Source organism: Adiantum capillus-veneris, chromosome 26 (assembly GCF_014529385.1).
Source record: "Adiantum capillus-veneris isolate H3 chromosome 26, ASM1452938v2, whole genome shotgun sequence".
Classification (NCBI taxonomy): domain Eukaryota; kingdom Viridiplantae; phylum Streptophyta; class Polypodiopsida; order Polypodiales; family Pteridaceae; genus Adiantum; species Adiantum capillus-veneris.
Genome location: NC_140956.1, coordinates 103,356,554 through 103,374,440, shown reverse-complemented (window position 1 = coordinate 103,374,440; position 17,887 = coordinate 103,356,554). Strand labels below are relative to the sequence as shown.

General features: G+C 46.3%; 1 protein-coding gene across 5 annotated transcripts in view; it reads right to left on the bottom strand.

Moving 5' to 3' along the window:
* Nucleotides 1-1,175: 1,175 nt before the first annotated feature.
* LOC147423926 (SMAD/FHA domain-containing protein) overlaps nucleotides 1,176-17,887 on the bottom strand; it is a 38,526-nt gene continuing 21,814 nt past the window's right edge. For 4 of the 5 annotated variants that reach the window (XM_086502009.1, XM_086502007.1, XM_086502008.1 and 1 more), the window contains 3 exons: nucleotides 2,672-3,417; nucleotides 1,932-2,520; nucleotides 1,482-1,833 (listed from right to left, as the gene is read on the bottom strand). In XM_086502009.1, the coding sequence (XP_086358135.1) occupies nucleotides 1,794-1,833; nucleotides 1,932-2,520; nucleotides 2,672-3,416 (1,374 nt within the window). In that variant the 5' untranslated portion in view covers nucleotide 3,417 and the 3' untranslated portion in view covers nucleotides 1,482-1,793. Of the gene's footprint in view, nucleotides 1,383-1,481; nucleotides 1,834-1,931; nucleotides 2,521-2,671; nucleotides 3,418-17,887 lie in introns of those variants that run through there. The other variant, XR_015186654.1, reaches the window with a different exon arrangement.

Below are 17,887 nucleotides of genomic sequence, written 5' to 3'. Positions count from 1 at the left end.
AGAAAATATTGCTTTTGAAGGTTTTTTTAAAGCAATGTGCTGCTTCATTTTGTAGGATAATGAACAAATATCACTTCCATTTTTCTCATGAAATTTAAAATTGAGAGGAGTGTCTCTTTTGAGTCACGTCTATCTTTTCTTATCCTTGTGTATGGAGAAGGTGAAGGTTTACAAATATGGTGATTGCCTCTTCATTGTATGGACATATTGAGAAGTCTGTTTTTTTTGCTGTTGGATTTTGAGAAATCCACAAACTACGTCAAGGAGTTTCAACATTAGGTTTTCAAGTGAGATCTTTTCATTAATTGTCACTTGTGAAGTGTGTATGTGTGTTAGAGAAGGTCACATACTTGCACTCTTATAACGTCAACCATGCACGAAGTTGTGCACCTTCTGATAGTGTCATGTCACTGGTGTATCTGTCTTGAATAATTAAAAAAATCGCTGTTGAGTAACTATTTTTTATCGTTGTACGTTGCGTCAGCAAACATACTATGCTATTTTTCAAGACCTAGATATTGTTTCATTTAACAATCAAGAAGGTTCCCTGGTTTGTAGAAGTGTACACTAATTGCCTCACCAGATATGCTAACCTATTTAACACCAAATAGTAAGTGAGGTCTTGTTGTTTTTGAAAGAATTGCAAATCAAATGCGTTACCAAACACTATACTACTCTTCATGATCTTGCTGATACTCTTCTTCACCACTAGAATTGTGTTTCTTTAAGAACAAAGGTGGTCAAAAAGTGGTGCAAACATGAAAATCTTAAATCTGCACAATATTGACACAACGATGGAAAAATGAAATCAATGCAGTCAAAAACCCATTGGATGTTAAAACTACGATGGTATATGAAATCCATGCTTATCTTGTTCTGCTCACAATCAATGAAGGACCCCCTACTTGGGTGTTGATTTTCTTGAAAAGTCTATGCCTCTACATCGTGCATAAGTCTACACACTTCTCTTTACATCTTTTTATCTGAAGTTCCAATAATCAGCTTGGCTAGCAGCCAATTTCATACTACTTGCCAAGGTTTCAATCTCATTCCTACAACAAATGAAGTCATTTTGCACCTCTACAGAGGCACGCCACAGCCTACCTACCGTCTTCTAAGCTTTGTTCCAGCCATGAGAGCCCTCCTCATGACTGACAAGGCAGTGACACGACATAGAATCATACATTGTCACGCAAATTTCATTGCAAGGTTTCAATAAGATGCAAGACACAATCATTTCATTTCGTCTGAAAAGTTGCTACGCTCTGATCTATAACACACCGTCATCATTATATGTTGACTTCCTTTGTAGAGCATTTCAATGGCATAGGTTTGTGCCATTGCAACATCTTTCGACTTCGGAATGAGACTAAGGCACACCTCTGCAATACATGTTAGCTTGCGTCTCAATCCAGGCGTAACTTTCGACAGTTTGAAAAAGCATGACAATTGCAGAAATCGGTAAATTTTGCAAATGAGGAGCCACTAAAAAACTATACATATCACTTACATCAAGATGCAAACAGCATTCTCTGATCAATTTTCAGGACTTCGTGCTTAACTCTGTTGGAGTAGTTGCGTATTGAAACAGAAATGATGTGCTGCTTCCTGAGGAGATCTTCAGGATTGCATCTGCTCAAGCCAATCCTTCCTCTTCACCAGAGAGAAGAAACATGAACTTCACAATATGCTGTACTATATGCTGACAGATTGATTCTGCAGTAATATATATACACACTTCATGTTAAGAGAGCAGAAAATCCCATGCTACTGATGGAAAATTATGTAACATGCTATTTATGCCGAAACTGGGCAAGATGTTCCGGGTTTTTCCTGCACAAAAATTTATAAAAATGGCTGTGTTAACACGTTACTCTTTGGATTGAAGTGCATATACTAAAAGGATGTGGACACATTTTGCACTTGAGTACCTGTAGCAGTTTTCACCATACTTGCACAAGAGCTTCTCCTCTCTCTTCTTTGCACTAGCCTTTGGCGCCTGCTGCAAATCTTCGTCTTCATCAGCTTCATCAATTTCATCATCCTCACTGAACTCTTCCTCATCATCCGCATCATCACTCTCATCTATCGGATCTTCTTCATCATCATTTACGATAAAGCCACCCAAAGTCTCGTCGGCCTCATCCTCGTCTTCTTCTGACTCTTCTCTTCGACTCTTAACCTTCCTGCCACCAGTTTGCTTTGTTTTGCTCATTGACATGTCTCTGATCTTAGATGTGCTTGGCTCATGTGCTCGTAAATTCAAGTTGGCACCCAATTTGCGATCCTTTGCACTCGCAACAGCCACCTCCTCTTGTTGATCATCTCCTCTCCATTCTTCATCATCCTCCTCTGTTCTTGACTTTCTGTTACGTTTGGGAGTACACAAGTTCTCAACATCGTCATCACTTGAAAACTCTGCGTTAGCTGCGGAGGGGGGCCATAACCATCTGCCTCTATTTGCCCTGCGATTAGTTTTGTACTGATCAAATTCTGATCCCTCTACTAAGAAGCCAAACTCTGTCACAGCAAAGGATATGAAATGAAGCGTGAGATGGTCAAAAGCAAGAAGGCAAAATATAATACAAAATCCAATCAAGACACTCGCCGTCTTCATCACAAAAGCGCAGTGATAGTGTGGAAACAAACAGTATTCTAAGAGAGACTCTACCTTCTACAGGATCAATATTTTGAGTTTTTAAGAAACCATCTTCTCGTTCATGAACCTCTTGCAGAACGTCAGACATATCCGCTGCCTCTTTAGTCCGCTCATCCTGCAGCTTCTGTGCCTGTTGCTGTCGGCGCTCAAGAGCTCGCTTCTGCCTCCGCGCTACTGCTTGAGCAATACCTTCTTCTTCATTTGCAATATTGTCTCTATTTTCTGACAAGCATCTGTTTGTTGAAACCTCTGAATGCGATGTATCACAATAAACACTTGGTCCAGCTACCTTTACGCTTTTCCTACCTTTCCACTTTTGCAGCAAGTCATCTTCAGCAAGGCTTCCAGGCATGTCTCTGATAAGGGGGCTGAGACCATCCGTCTTTCCATCTCCTCCTTGAACCGTAAAAAACTGAGGATTTTTTAGAGATAAAGAAATTTTATCCCCAACAAACATAGTATCCTTCTCTCCCTTCTTGAGAAAAACCACTTTCTGAGTATCCCTTTCACCCCCTGTTGATTGTTGAATATGTAAAAGACAAACAGGATTTGCACCCAAGACTTCTATCAAGAGTCCATATAATGAAGAATCTTGAACTGCTGAGCTAGATTTCTCCCTTTGCTCCTTTAAATCCACCAAAATTTGATCACGTGATACTGTTATATCAGATATTGCCAAGTCCGAACCCCGGCCCAACTTCCTCTTGCAACCACTTGGTATAGAGACAATGCAACCATTTTCTCCAACTAGCTCCATCCTATAAGCACAAGATCATGATAAGTACATTTTATCCAGGATGAGAATTCATCAAAGAAACAAAGCTACGTAAATCCAATTGTATCCAGTTTTTTGCCCTAAACTGAAAACCATCATTATATTAAAGCAATAACTACACTCCACAACTATTTTGAGCCACTAATACTACTTGTACGTGGATGTTGCTTAGTACAATGCTGAAGCTGGACATATAACAAGAATGTCCTCATAAGAATGCTAAAATTCCTGTTTGTAACAAAAAAACATGCAGCAAATTTTCCCAGAATCCTTAGTATTTAGTGGCTACAAATGGGCACAACCATACATCACAAATGTCATTTCTTATTATCTATCAAAAGGGCAACAAACACACCTATACCTAGATGAATCCAAGATCTAGGAAGAGCCCAAATTGTCACACACTGATGATGTGGCAGTACAGACAGCAGAGCAGTACGGAACCCCCTGAAATTGCGTGACATGCTAACGTGGCAGCAGTACGGATTTCCGCTGGTTGGTGCTGACGTGCAAGCTGTATGGATTTCCGCGATCCACGCTGGCAGCTTTTTGGGACCTGAAGCTTTTGAGTTTGCAGCTTTTCATGTAATTGCTTTTGAGTTTGAAGGCCAAGGGCCTATAAATATGAACCCAAGGCCACTTATTCTCTCAGTTTGCTGACCAACAACTGAGCAAAGAGGACCCTCGAACTCTGTAAATTTGCTCAAGCATTAATATAAAAATAGATACCGAAAGGGGCGCCAGATTTTGGGGCCGATACCTCTAGGCATGGAACTATGTTGGGCCGTGTCGACTCTATTTTAAACTGTGATAAAGTTTGTGAAGTGTTTTTAAGTGATTCTCTCGTGTGTCGTGCCAAATTTCCGACTTGGGGTGTCCAAGTCTGTAACAGTGGTATCAGAGCTCAATCGATTCTCCTTCCACCAGGAAATCCAATCCTTTTACCACGACACACATGGATTCAAGTGACAAATCCCGCAAGAGTCAGACGAACCCACCCCACAATTCCAAATCGGGTGAAAGTACGGGAAATTCAAATGGGCAATCGGAAGAAGAGTAGGGGTCTCCACGGCGTACGAAGTATGAACAAATGGAGATGCAATGTCAATAGCGCGTTGATGCTTGTGCTAAGCAGATGCTACAGTATTCGAAGGATCCCCAATACGCAAAAATTTTGACCCGGCACCCGATTGATAAGATGCATTCCCGATGGCGTACGGCCATCGATTCACCATTAAAGTCCGCATTGAAGAAACCACTTGTCCCACGGATGTACACTGAAGATGATCTTGATGATGTGATCAAACGACGAGTCAACCAAATATTGAAGACTACGACGCATTCAAAGAGACGCAACAAGGGAACTGATTACCCTAGTTATTTTGGCCGACAGTCTTCTTTTGCAAATGCACGAAAAGCCAAGAAGTGTGTACGCTTTGAGGGTGTGTCCAGTTCGTCCTCATCCTCTTCTAATAGTTCCGACAGCTCTTCCTCTTCTGATTCCAGTGATGAGGATAGAAAGGCCAAGAAACGACGAAAGACCCAGAGACACGGAAAGAACAAGAAGAATGCCAAGAAAAGCAGATTCCATCGAATATTTTCTGAAAGTTTTGAGGAGAATTCATCCTCTTCTGAGAGTTCAGACTCTGATGACCAGATGTTTCATTCAAAGAGGAAGCACTTTTATAGAGCCAATCAACACGACTTTCTCAAAGATAAGAGCAAGACGACCAAAGAATTCAAGGAGAGTGGACAAGCACTAAAATTTGATGCCTTTTCAGGCTTTCGAGATCCTCACGAGGCCCTTGCTTTTATTCAATAGTTTGACATAGCTTTTTCTGGAGGCCGCTACTCAAAGCACTCCAAGATCAGGAGGGCAACATCCTATTCAAAAGGAAATGCACGCACATGGTGGTCCACACTTCTGTTACAAAAAGAAGCACAGACAAAGTGGCTAAAGTTCAAGAGACTTTGTATTTCCTCGTGGCTCACTCAAGAGTCCGAACGTGACGTGATTACCGCTTGGAATCATTGGCCAAGGTAGATACTTTAGATACTTATTGCAAGAGATTTTGGGATGTTTTTCTATCCACCTCATCTTTTAAAAAGATCAGTTTTAAGCAACAAATCGAGCAATTTTGCTATGAACTTCCCAAGATTACTGCTTATTACACAAATCTGAGTCTATATAGCAACTACAGGGACATGCTAAGCAAGCGTTTGCTATGCATTCAGGCAACTCGACTTATCCAACATATCAGAGAAGAGGAAAGAAAGATGCACGTTCTCGACTGACAGAGGAACAGAAAGACGAATACCTCAAAACGGGGAAGTGCTTTGATTGTGGGGAACAAGGCATAGTCACAAGGGACGCATTCCGGGACGGGGGAACGGGGGACGGGGGACGGGGCTGAAATGGATTTTTAGTGTAAAAAAGAGAGCGGGACGGCAAGTGGGGACGGAAAAGTGGGGACGGGAAGCCCGAAAAAGGGCGTCCCCTGTTACTATGGAACAAGGGCATATATATATGCACAGTGCCCCAAAAAGGCACAAGAATGAGAACAACCAACAGACTATACGCGAGGAGATACTCGCTCCAGAACAGATACTGGAAAGGGAACTGAAAAGGATACTGATCAAGAGGAAATGCAAGGTGCCAAGTAAACAAGAGCTTGATCCAGTAAAGAGCTAAATGATTCATCATATTGAGTCAATTTTTGATGCTTATAAAGAGGAATGTGAAAATGAAGAGTCAAAACTTGCGGTGATTTCAAACCCAATTATACCTAAGGTAAGACATTCATTTAAATGACGATGGGGATGAAGATATTGTGCCTAGGAGTCACTTTTCAAGGACTCACTGGGCTAGAGCACAACGAAGACTATTGTGAAGCTTGGTGACCATTATGTACTCAGACGACGAGAGTTGTATAGCCATTCCGAGGAACCCGGTGTTCCATGCCCTGACCAAGCATATTGAGATACAATACCATTTTGTTCGTGAAAAGACCAAGGATGGCTCTATCCGACTAGAGTACATCCCGACTTCTTCACCAAACCTCTTCCATAGGCGACATTATCCTCTCATGCCAACTCCCTTGAACTCGTTTCCCGTCCAAGAGCTGAGAGGGGGTGTTAAGAGTTTATATTCGTGTCCGGTGGTAGCTTCAGTATCTCCCAGGAGCAATTTAGGGAGTGAGGGTTATTCTGTGGTTGTGCTCGGCCGTACTTGAGGTAGACGTACCTGTTCACGGCGGTGCACTTCACTGTGTTGCTCACCCGGTAGGTTGGCATGAGGCAAGACCTCCGTTCCTAGGGTTACCCAAGGTCGGTGTGTCTAGCTCTCTGCATTTCTGCTACTAAATATGTGTAGCAGGTCACTTTCAGTGAGTTTACATATTTATTAGCATTTTCCGAGTCATTTAAGGTCATGGGGTTTTCTGCCAGGAGGTAGGGCAATTTCCCAATTGCCTTATATAGTAGGCAACCCCTCCCCTTGTATTCTTGGTATGTTGATTCAGTGCAGAGATCCAGTGTTTGGGGCACTCTCTCTTCTTCTTCTCTCTCTAGCGTTTCTATTGTGCTAGCGTTTTGGTGTACAGACGACCAACCTCTCTCTAGCATTTTCTCTCTCCACAGCGATCTCTCTCCTCTGACGCTTTTCTCTTGTGATCCCCTCTCCTCTTACTAGCGCTCCCTTCTCTCAATGTGTGCACACCCTCTTTGGTGTGCCACTACCTATGGTGTGTGCTCGTGCCCGTTCAGTAGGCGGTGTCACGAGGAGGTGTATTTTTCCTGTTGCCTTCTCTAAATATGTACTACATATTTTTATTTATTTTATTTTCACTTGTTTTCCCTGGAACCCTTGAAAAGGTGAAGGGGACATTGCATGGCCAGTGTGAAACGGCTACGGCCGAACAGGTTTGCACTATGAAGAAAAAAGAACACAGATGCATCCAACGACTAGAATGTCACTGTGCACACGAGACCGACACCCTGTAGGCCCCAAAGACTCGCGCCCCTTTCGGTATTTCTTTATTCAATTGAAAATAGACGATCCGCACACTTGGATCACACTCTCACAAAGCTGTCCAAACCTGGCGAGGGCTGAAAACGCAGGTTTTTGACCTGATTTCGGCAACATAACGGTGCCAAAACCCCTGTAGGTCAAAAGTACCTGTCTAAGACGGATTCCCTCGCAATTTAGGAGCTTTCTGGTGAACTGTAACAAATTTTCAGCATGCTGTAATTCCTTGTTTTTTCCACTATTTGGTGCCCGAAACCCGTACACGCATCCCAAGGCTTTTCTGGGGCTCCCCTCGCGTTCTCTTGCAGTTTAGGTGCAAAACCCTAAACCTGCAGAAAAACACAACAGGCTGTAATTCTCTGTTTTGGATCGTTTTTAGCGGAGCAAACACGTCTACACGTGTCCCAAGGACTCCCGCACGCAATGGGACAATTTCCTTGTAAATTGGACAAGTTTTCGTGCGAGGAAACTCTCCAAATTCGCGATCTTTCGCGATGGAACTGCGCGTATGAGTGGGGGATTAGCAATTAGCTAATCCGGTTCCTGTTCAGAAGGCTCTTGCCTTGGCAAACGCGCATAAAACCCCCAAAATTGTACATGATCTTCTGAATAGCCCAACTAGTGGGGCATTACCATATGTGCAAAGGGAAGAGAGAGATGCACGAGAGCAAATCATCACGCTAAGTGAGACAACGGAGAAGGCAAGCTTTCCATTAAAGCTATAAACTTGCACTCACTACCCACACAGACACTGTAGGTCACATGAAGCAAAAATCAGCCTCCACTTCAAAATGGGCGTCCCCTCTTGCTGAGGTGTCCTCCAAGTTCCTCTCCTTGTGCCAAGTGTCCAGTTTGCCCCTTTGAGTTAATTCCCTAGTTCCCACCAACTTATAAAGATGTAACTGACTTGCCGAGTGGCCTAGATTTCATTTGGCACACACAGGCTTCTATACTCATTAGAATTCAGTGTCCGACCAGTCCCAGACTGACCGACCTAGACTCCCAATGGTGTAACGTTAACATGTAATTGAAACAGTACCGCCCTCTATTGTGTAGAGGCTGGTTAAATGGTTCCGGCGGTACGCGCTAGGACCTTGACAATGAGGAGATCCATCGCAATAGATACGAGATCTATTGGCTGCCCGTTCCCAAGAGGAGGTTTGCTCGCAGTTGCAGACAAGTTCATCACATGATTCACCCTTTTCCGTTGCACCTTTGACAGTCCCAACCAACCCTCTCAAGGGCCCCCCACACTGTTGTCGATGTGGTGCTTTTGATTGTGTAAATGGAATGTCCCGCGGTAACTCCTCAAGATGAGGCACCTCCGGGGCTGATTTGATGCACCTTTGGATCCTTCTCGATGTGGAATTGTGGATGTGTCACAAAGTGATGACGTGGCGGACAATAGAAACCTTAATTTCTGCCAGAAACCCTAAAATTCCTGCAAACCCTAATTTTTGCCAGAAACCCTAATTTCCGGAAATCGCGGAGGCTGAAAAAAAAATGATGAGCGATGCGAATTTCGCTTTTGAAGAGAATGCTTTTTTTTAACAAAAAAAAAGGAGAACTTGAGAGAGAAGATCTTTTGAGCTCTTATGCTTTTTATTTTAAAAGCTTTTGGGGCTCTGCTTTTGGGCATTTCTTGTACCTTTAAATATGTGCAGAGGGCTTCACTTCTCAGAGCATCTGGACGCAGAGTCTGAGAGTGAAACCCTAGCCACACTCTTGTACTTTGATCTGATTAATATAAAGAGAAATACCGAAAGGGGCGCCAGTCTTTGGGGCCAATATCTCTAGGCACGGAACTCCGCCGGGCCAATGTACATCTATTGTGATCTATGACTTGTTTTGAAGTGGTTATTTGGTGCTGTCGCCGTTGATTCTTGACTTGGAGTGTCCAAGTCTGTTACAGTGGTATCAGAGCACGGCCGATTTCTCTTCTACGGGAAATCCGATCCCCGAATTTTTTTCCGCGACACCTATGGCTTCAGGCAATGATCAGTCGACTCCCTCTGCATCTAGAGATGTGGGCAGGGATCACAACGAAGATTCCGGCACGGAGTATGGCCCGCCTAGGCCTACTCCAGCGGAGCAGCGAGAGATGGAGCGTCGAAAATTGATTGATGATGCAACAAAGATGATGCTCAATTTTGCCAAGGACCCGAAGATGGCAAAATATATGAACCAGACCTCTTTGGAAGAGGTACAGACAGAGTGGCAGAGACCACAACACCACTCCCGAAACCCGCTCTCAAGAAATCTGCTACCTCCGAGAAATATACGGAGAAGGAACTGGAGAACGTAGTTGATGCATGGATTGCTCAGCTTTTCGACGTGCAAAAGAAGGACAAAAAGCACGGCAAAAAGCAGAAAAAAGGCACTGACTTCCCGGGATATTTGGGTCGTCAGTCGACATTCGACAAGGCAAAGAAACTGAAGAAGCGCGTCAAGTTTGAAGGCCTACCCAGTTCTTCTTCTGACAGTTCTTCTAGCTCTTAAGACTCGAGCAAAGAAGACAGGAAAAGCAAAAAGCGAAGCAAGAAACAACGTTTCGAAAAGGCAAGGAAGTCTAAGTCTCGCCCAGTGAGTGACACTTCTACAGAGGACTCGTCTACAGACACTTCAGACTCTGACAATGGGAACTTTTATGCGAACAAGAAGAATCTTTACAAAGCCAACCAGTATGACTTTCTCGAAGATAAAAGCAAGAAAGTCCGAGAGTTTAAGGAAGGTGGCCAAGCACTTAAGTTTGATACTTTTTCGAGATACTCCGATGCTTCGAAGGCTTTGTCTTTTATGCAACAGTTTGACATCGCTTTCGCGGGAGGACGCTATTCAGAGCACTCCAAGATTCGGAGAGCTACCTCTTACCTTAAGGGGAATGCTCGTACTTGGTGGTCCACGCTTCTTTTAAACAGGAGTGCGCCAGTTAAATGCCTGAAATTTGAAAAGCTTTTTGTTTCTTTTTGGTTGACGCAAGAATATGAAAGAGATATACGAGCTGCTTGGAACCATCTTCGGATGACCAAGAAAGACACAATCAATGCTTATTGTGAAAGATTCTGGAGCTCTTTTCTACCCGCCTCTTCATTCAAGAAGATCTCATTCAGAGAACAGATTGAGCGGTTTACCTTGGGTCTACCTAAAGAGATCCGAGATCACTGCTTGGAACAGAAGTCAGCTTCTATTCAAGAGTTGATGAGTCATGCGAAGCGGGGCTTTGCCATTCACTCTAGCAGTCTGACCTACCCCACAGATGAGGCCATGACACAACGAGCCGAACAGACTTCTGGGAATGAAAGTAGAAAGAAAAAGAGCAACCCAGAGAAGAAGGATGCACGACCCAAGCTTACTCCTCAGGAGAAAGCTCGCTTCATCAGGGAGGGGAAGTGCTTTGGATGCGGGGAATATGGACATATCTCCGCGAAGTGCCCTAAACAGGCACCGAAAGAACAGAATGATAAGAACGACGACAGGCCTGAGAGTTCGAGCGCAGCTGAGGAACGTGGCAAAAAAGGCAGATAGAAAAGCAAAACTGGTACCACATGGCGTGGGACATGCACCGAATCTAATGAATGAAAGTACAAACTTTGCCGCTTTTGGGGCAAAGTAAAGGATCAGGAAGCTCTTTTGAAGGAGCCAAGGCCAACTTCTTTTCACTTGGAATTGGCGGCTCGATTTGGAATTACGCCCGACAGACTGACACCACAAGCGGAGGTAGTTCGACTAGCACCCGGATGGGATGTTGCATTACACCGAGCATTGGCAAACTTCGTTTGCAATGACAGGGTGGTTCAGGGCACGCGAGTGACGTTCTACTCAGATCCCTTGGTACCACAAGAACTACGCCGTGGTTGACTACCGAGCCGAGAAAGCGACTTTGATAAATAAAGGGCTTAGAGATTGTACTTGATGAACTTCAGTTTCTTACTCATTCTTTTGGGAGAGCACTGAACGATGGATAAAGGTTGAATATGTTTTGACCTGATCAAAAGAACGCCAAGATTTTTCTCCACACTCATGCCGATTGCTTTTCAGAGGGCCTGAAGATCAAACCATTGATCTAATACCTTGAAGCACGCCACCGAACCGGCCACCTTACCGTGTGAGCCGAGTACAGAATGAAAAGATTATGAACCCAGTGAAAGACCTCTTGGAAAAGGGTCTTATCCAGCATAATACTTCACCGTATTGCTCTCCACTGTTGTTGGATTTGAAGATAGACAGATCTTGGAGAATGTGCATCGATTATAGAACTCTCAACAAAATCACCATCAAGAACAGATTTCCGATTCCTAGGATCGATGATATACTCGACAGGTTACAGGGATCCTCGTGCTTTAGCAGGATTGACTTGAAGAGTGGATATCATCAGATCCGAATCGCGCCGGGAGACGTCTACAAGACAGCCTTTCGGACGACTTTTGGGTGATGCCTTTTGGCTTAACCAATGCTCTTGCGACATTTAATCGGATGATGGACATGATTTTTTTCGAGGGTACACGCTATTTGTTGGCACTTTCTTTGATGATATCGTTGTTTTCTCCAAGAATGAAGCAGAACACAAAGATCATATGCTTCAGAGATACATTTTTTTTGGGAAATTTTGTCTCAGCAACAGGAGCGCAAATGGACCCGACCAAGATAGAGACTATCCGTGATTGGCCCAATTTGAGGAATGTCCATGAAGTTAGAAGCTTCTTGGGACTGTGTTCGTACTACAAGCGGTTCGTACGAAAGTTTGCACAGGTTGCTTCCCCTTTGCATATCTTGACACAGAAAGGAGTACCTTTCTCGTGGGGACCCACAGAGGTGACTGCCTTTCAGACATTGAAAGAGAAATTGACTACAGGAGCTATTTTGACTTTGTCGTACTTGCAGAAGTCATTTGAAGTATACTGTGATGCTTCTGGTCGTAGTCTGGGTGCGGTCTTGATGCAAGAAGGCCATGTCATAGCTTACGAGAGTCGTTTGTTCTCTAGGCTGGAGATGACAGCACAGATTCATGAGAAAGAGATTTTGGCGGTTATCCATGCTCTTAGTCAGTGGCGGCACTACCTACTCGGAGCGGATTTTACTGTCTTTACAGACCATCAGAGTTTGCGCTACTTCTTGTCACAGAAGCAGCTTTCGGAAAAGCAGATGCGGTGGGCGAACATCTTGTCACAGTTTCACTTCCAGATTGTCCATGTCCATGTGCAGGGACAGAAGAATGTGGTGGTAAATGCTTTGTCTCGGAAACCGTTGGTTCTGGCTATTTCCGGGATACATCATAGGAGCTTCGAGGATATGGTCGATCAGTATGCCACAGCTGCAGATTTTGCAGATATTTTCACACGGATACGGGATGGGGAGACAGTAGTGGGATGCTCCCTTCGGGAAGGCTACTTGATGAGAAAGACTATGTTGTGCGTTACACAGCCGTTGTGGGAAAAGGTTATGACTGAATGCCACTGTCCACCTTTTACGAGTCACCACGGCATTGCTACCACCATGAAGGGGGTAGAGAGATACTTCTTTGGGCCGAGACTCAAAAAGGACGTGGAAGAGTTTGTGCGTAGTTGCTTAGTATGCCAGAACGTCAATTTTGACAGGCATAAGGCACAGGGATTGTTAAAGCCTTTACCCATACCCACCCGCCCCTGGAAAAGTATGGAAATGGATTTCATTTTTTATCTCCCGATTACACAGAATGATCACGATGATTTTCCGATTACATGGCACGTCTAAGACGATTGTCTCCGACAGACACCCCAGATTTATGAGTTTGTTTTGGAAGGCAATTTGGGACAACATTGGCACGCAGTTGCAGTTCTCGTCATCGTTCCACTTGCAGACTGACGAGCAATTTGAGATTGCCAATTCAGTGATTTTAGATTTAGTGAAGTCTTGTATCTCGGATCAGAAGACTCAATGGGAAAAGAACTTACCTTTGGTGGAATTTGCCTACAATAACACGATACACTCTTCGACGGGGAAGACGCCTTGTGAGATTGTTGAAAGTGCTGCGAAGGTTCCATCCTTTCTGAGCACGAAAGATTACATATTTGAAGCGGATGAATATTCGCGAGATTTGGATACCGCTATTGCCAAGGTTCGCGAGACTTTGTAGGAGTCTCAAGAACGACAGAAAAAGGCAGCGGATCGCCATCGTCGCGACTTGAAATTGAAGGAGGATGATTGGGTGCTCTTACGTTTTGAGAAGGCACGCCTACGAAAGAAAAAGGGAAAGGAGAGGCTTTTTCCAAAGCTTAGTATGCGATACTACGGACCTTTCCAGATCACTGACAAGATAAATGATGTCTCCTTCCGATTGAAACTGCCAGATACTTGGAGGATTCACAATGCATTGCATGTGAGTCTCTTGAAACCTGTTAAGGGTGATGTGCCTGATAATGGGAAGCCTGATGAGCAACCCGCAGTGGAAGAAAACGAGGAGACCCTTGTTCCTGAATAGATTTTGTCACTTTTTACTTTTTACTTTTTTGGGCTAGAGCCGGCAAGCCAGCAAGGAACTGCCTTTGCTTCGCGTGCACGCAAACGAGTCAAAGACAAGTTATCTTGCGGACTTGTCGACAAGGGGAAAAGTGCCTCCATGCCGTATCGTGGCATGTCAACGGGGAATGGAAGCAGGTTTCCCCCTCGGGGGAGTAAAAAGTCTTTTCATGCCATGTTAGTCAGTCCATGTTCCCTTGTTAGTCACGCCACCCGGGGGTAACGTCGGGAAATCACCAAACGAATTCAGTGATGCATTTAAGGACCAAGGCTAAGAGAGAGGGACAGACCCTTGTAACTCACAGACCGTGTTGAATCCTGCCCAGGTACTCCAGGATTTTCGCCTGGTAGAAAAAGGCCCCCGTCCAGCAGATGTCCGGTAGGACTGCCATACCCAAAGTGGGCGTCGGCTCATAGGAGGCATCCCGACAGATTTTGTCACATAAGGATACGAAGAATAAGGGTAAAGTCCGAAGGCGGTTCTTGGTTAAGTTAAAGAATTATCTGCACTTGATGCGAAGTGGATGGAGGAGGAAGACCTAGCAGATACTCCTCAGATTGTGAAACTTTTTTTCCGAGAAAAAGATCCTTCTATTAGTTAATGAAAACTGCCCATAGGACTACATCCACCTCTGCAGGAGAGGGCTACAACAAGCATGATGGGGAGACTCTCCCAATGAAAAAACAGCATATATACAATGGGGCTAAATCAAGAGATGGGAGGAGGGAAGAGCCACACAGGTGGACAGTAGTGCCATCTGAGCACCCCCTGGACCATGGTGTAGAAAGGCCCAGGGCGCCAAAGTCGAAGGAAAGCTTCGCGGCGCTCCCGCATGCGGTCGGAGCTGCCCTGTAGTCCCTCAAGCTCTCCTCTGAGAGTATGGATCAGCTCTAGCCAAAAGTCACGAACAGTCTCTGCTGGCGGCACAGGGCGAGCCTCAAAGATGCGGAAACAGCGGGCCCGCCAGATGAACCAGAGAGCTAGGCCACTGATGAGCTCCCAACACTCCTCTCTCTCACTGCACCACTCCTGTGGAGTAAGATCTGTAGCAGGCTGGAGTGTAGGTCGCCCCCCCTGTATCACTATCATCCTGCTGGTGGAAGATAGCTCAAAGTGAAGTGCCGGGCCCGTGAGGGTGGACCAAGCCGCTGCCCCCCAAGTGTATTGTCGAGCCGTGGAGAGGGCAGGCATCAGCCGAAGAACTCGTAACCACACCTGCTGGGCCGAGGGACAGTCCCAAAGACAGTGACGCTGACTCTCCACCAACTGGTCACAGGCTGTACATGCGGCCGAGAGAACACTATGCACAAGCCAGCTCCCTACTGCTGTGGCTCTGTGTGCAACCAACCACTGGAACAAAGTGACGCGCCTCGGCTGTCTGGAGTCCCACAGCCTCTGCCAAAAAGCTGCCAAGAACTCGACTGTGAGGCCCTCCTCCTGCCAATGACGTGCTGCAGTGGGGCGGGCCTCTCTGTGTGCTGCAAGTATATGACGTCCAAGCCGAAAAGTGTATTGAAAGAAAGGGACTCCTGGGCGGTCTGCAGAAGAGAAGGGGTCCCTCCATAGCCACTCACCAGGATCCTACTGTACTCGTGCCAGTGGACAGCACTCCCAAGCCCATAGTCTCCAGTGTCCTGCCTCAAGAGCTGCTGGGTCAGGGTCTATGACGCAAGTCCTCCCACAGATGCCCACAACTCGGATCCTCTGGAAACAGCACTCTGCTACCTGCGGGGCCTCTACTGCAACTCGCTGTAATCGTCCCCCACCCTGATGCTCGAAGAACAGGGCTGGGACAGTCTCTGAACAAGCCCTGACTAAAATGAGAAACTCCAATCGTGTGAAGGCTCCCATCCATCGGGGTGCTACTGGCTCGAGAGGCGTGAGCCACTCAGTTGGAATTGACTCTAAGATGTCCTGACACATGCTCTGAACCCCTCTCATGCCCTGTAGCTGGACAGCCTGCACCTCCTCTGACAAACCTGTAAACTCTAGCAAGTCACCTAGAGAGCGCGCTGGACCTACTGCCATGGGACCCCAAGAAACATGAGGCCTACTCCCAACCAAGTGGCCTCTCTGAGTGCTAACCATGGGGTTCCAGACGAGGGGCTGCCGTAGGCGCTCCTCCGTGCACGTCGGCTGTCTCTGCTCAGGCCACGCCGTAAGAGCTCCCAAGAACGAAGCAAACTCACAGCGAATCGGTCCTCCAGTCTCCTGCTCAAACCAACTCGGCGCAACTCTGTAAAGATCCATCTGGTCGAAGGTTGCCAAGGGCCTCCTGACTAAGGCACCCTGGCACGAAGCCTCTGCATCAAGAACTCCTTCCAGGGCTCCTCGCCTAGAAGAAGTCCTCTGATGACGAACTTCCCAAGAAGGGCTCTGCTCTGCTGTGCTGGATCAATGATCCCAAGCCCTCCCTGAGAACAAGGAAGTGTGATGACCGACCAAGCCACCTTGGCTCGGGTAATCTGAGTGTCGCGACCTGACCAAAGGAAGTTCCTGATCAGCCTCTCTCCTTGGCTGATACAAGAACTCGAGAAGATCCAGCAAGAAGTGATGTACCACATAGTCGCCAACAACACCTGGTTGGCAACTACTACTCTACCAGCCAGCGAAAGTCGTGTTGAGCTCCAATGTAACAGCTTTCTCCTGATGGACAGGAGAAGAGGAGCAATCTACTGCTCGGGGGACAAATCCAAACCAACCTGACAACCCAAGTATCGAACTGCAGTCCCTGGAGGAATCCACCTGAAACCCTCTCCTGGCATCCAATCTGGCACAGGAGCACTGCCAATTGAGAAAGCCACTGTCTTTCTCCAGTTGATCAGTGCACCCGATGCACAGCAGAAGGTCTCTACAGCCTGCCCACATCTGTGTAAATTGGCCTCCTAGCCCTCTAAGTACAAGGCCGAGTCGTCGACAAACTCAGCATCCAGAAGCTCATCTCCTTGTATAGGGAGTGCTAAGCCCCTCAAACCAACCTGCTGTGACACCAAAAATCTGCTCATCGCCTCCGCATAGAACAGAAAGAGAAAGGGGGCAAGAGGACAACCCTGTCTAACCGATCGTGTGAGCATGAAGCGCTCACCTCTACCTCCTGCCAAAAGCACCTGACTGTGAGCCTGTCTGTACAAAGCTGACACCCCTCTGATCAAAGCATCTGAAAAGCCCATCCTGCGAAGCGTGCCCTCTAGAAAGTCCCAGTCAACTCTGTCGTATGCCTTCGTCCAAAAGCAGCTGACCAAAAGGTATCATAACGTCCACGCAAAATCTGACCACATCGCCGAATGCGGCTCTCAGACAAATGGTGCTCCTGAAGCATAAGGAGATCAACCTCTCCTCCCACAAGGCAACGCTGAAGCTCTTGACGCAATCGGCCCCGCTATCGCTAAAACTGGGGCCCACCTAATCCTTGCACGTTCCACGAGACGATCCTCATGGGGAGCGAGAGAGAACAGATGCTGCCGCAGCAGCAAGACGGGCTATCTTCGAGGCAGGCTTGGATGGGGAGTAATCCGCATCCGAGCGTCCTCTAGATAGGCGAGCCTGTAGTGACTGCCTGGCCCAAGCCCAAGCAGAGCGAGCCGTGCGTAAAGCAACCTCCTCTGTCCAGGAGTCCTCATGTATGTATACATAGCAAGGCAAACACTGCGTATCAGCAAAAAAGTACACCACAATGTGCCTACATCCTGCTGAGTCTGGGGGTGTCACCGCAAACTTGGCCAGTGGCCACAAAGTCTGCAGCAAATCTGTAACTCCAAGTTCTCCCATGTGGTGAGAGAACTCGAGAACCTGTGTATGCAACCATCCCACCACTGAGTCGAGGGACCACTCTGTCTCGGTCCTACCACAGAGGGGAAAAGAGAAACCAACTGTTGAGTCCAAGGCCTCTGTCCCCCTAGCGGCGAGGAACAGAGCGTGGACCCTGAAGCA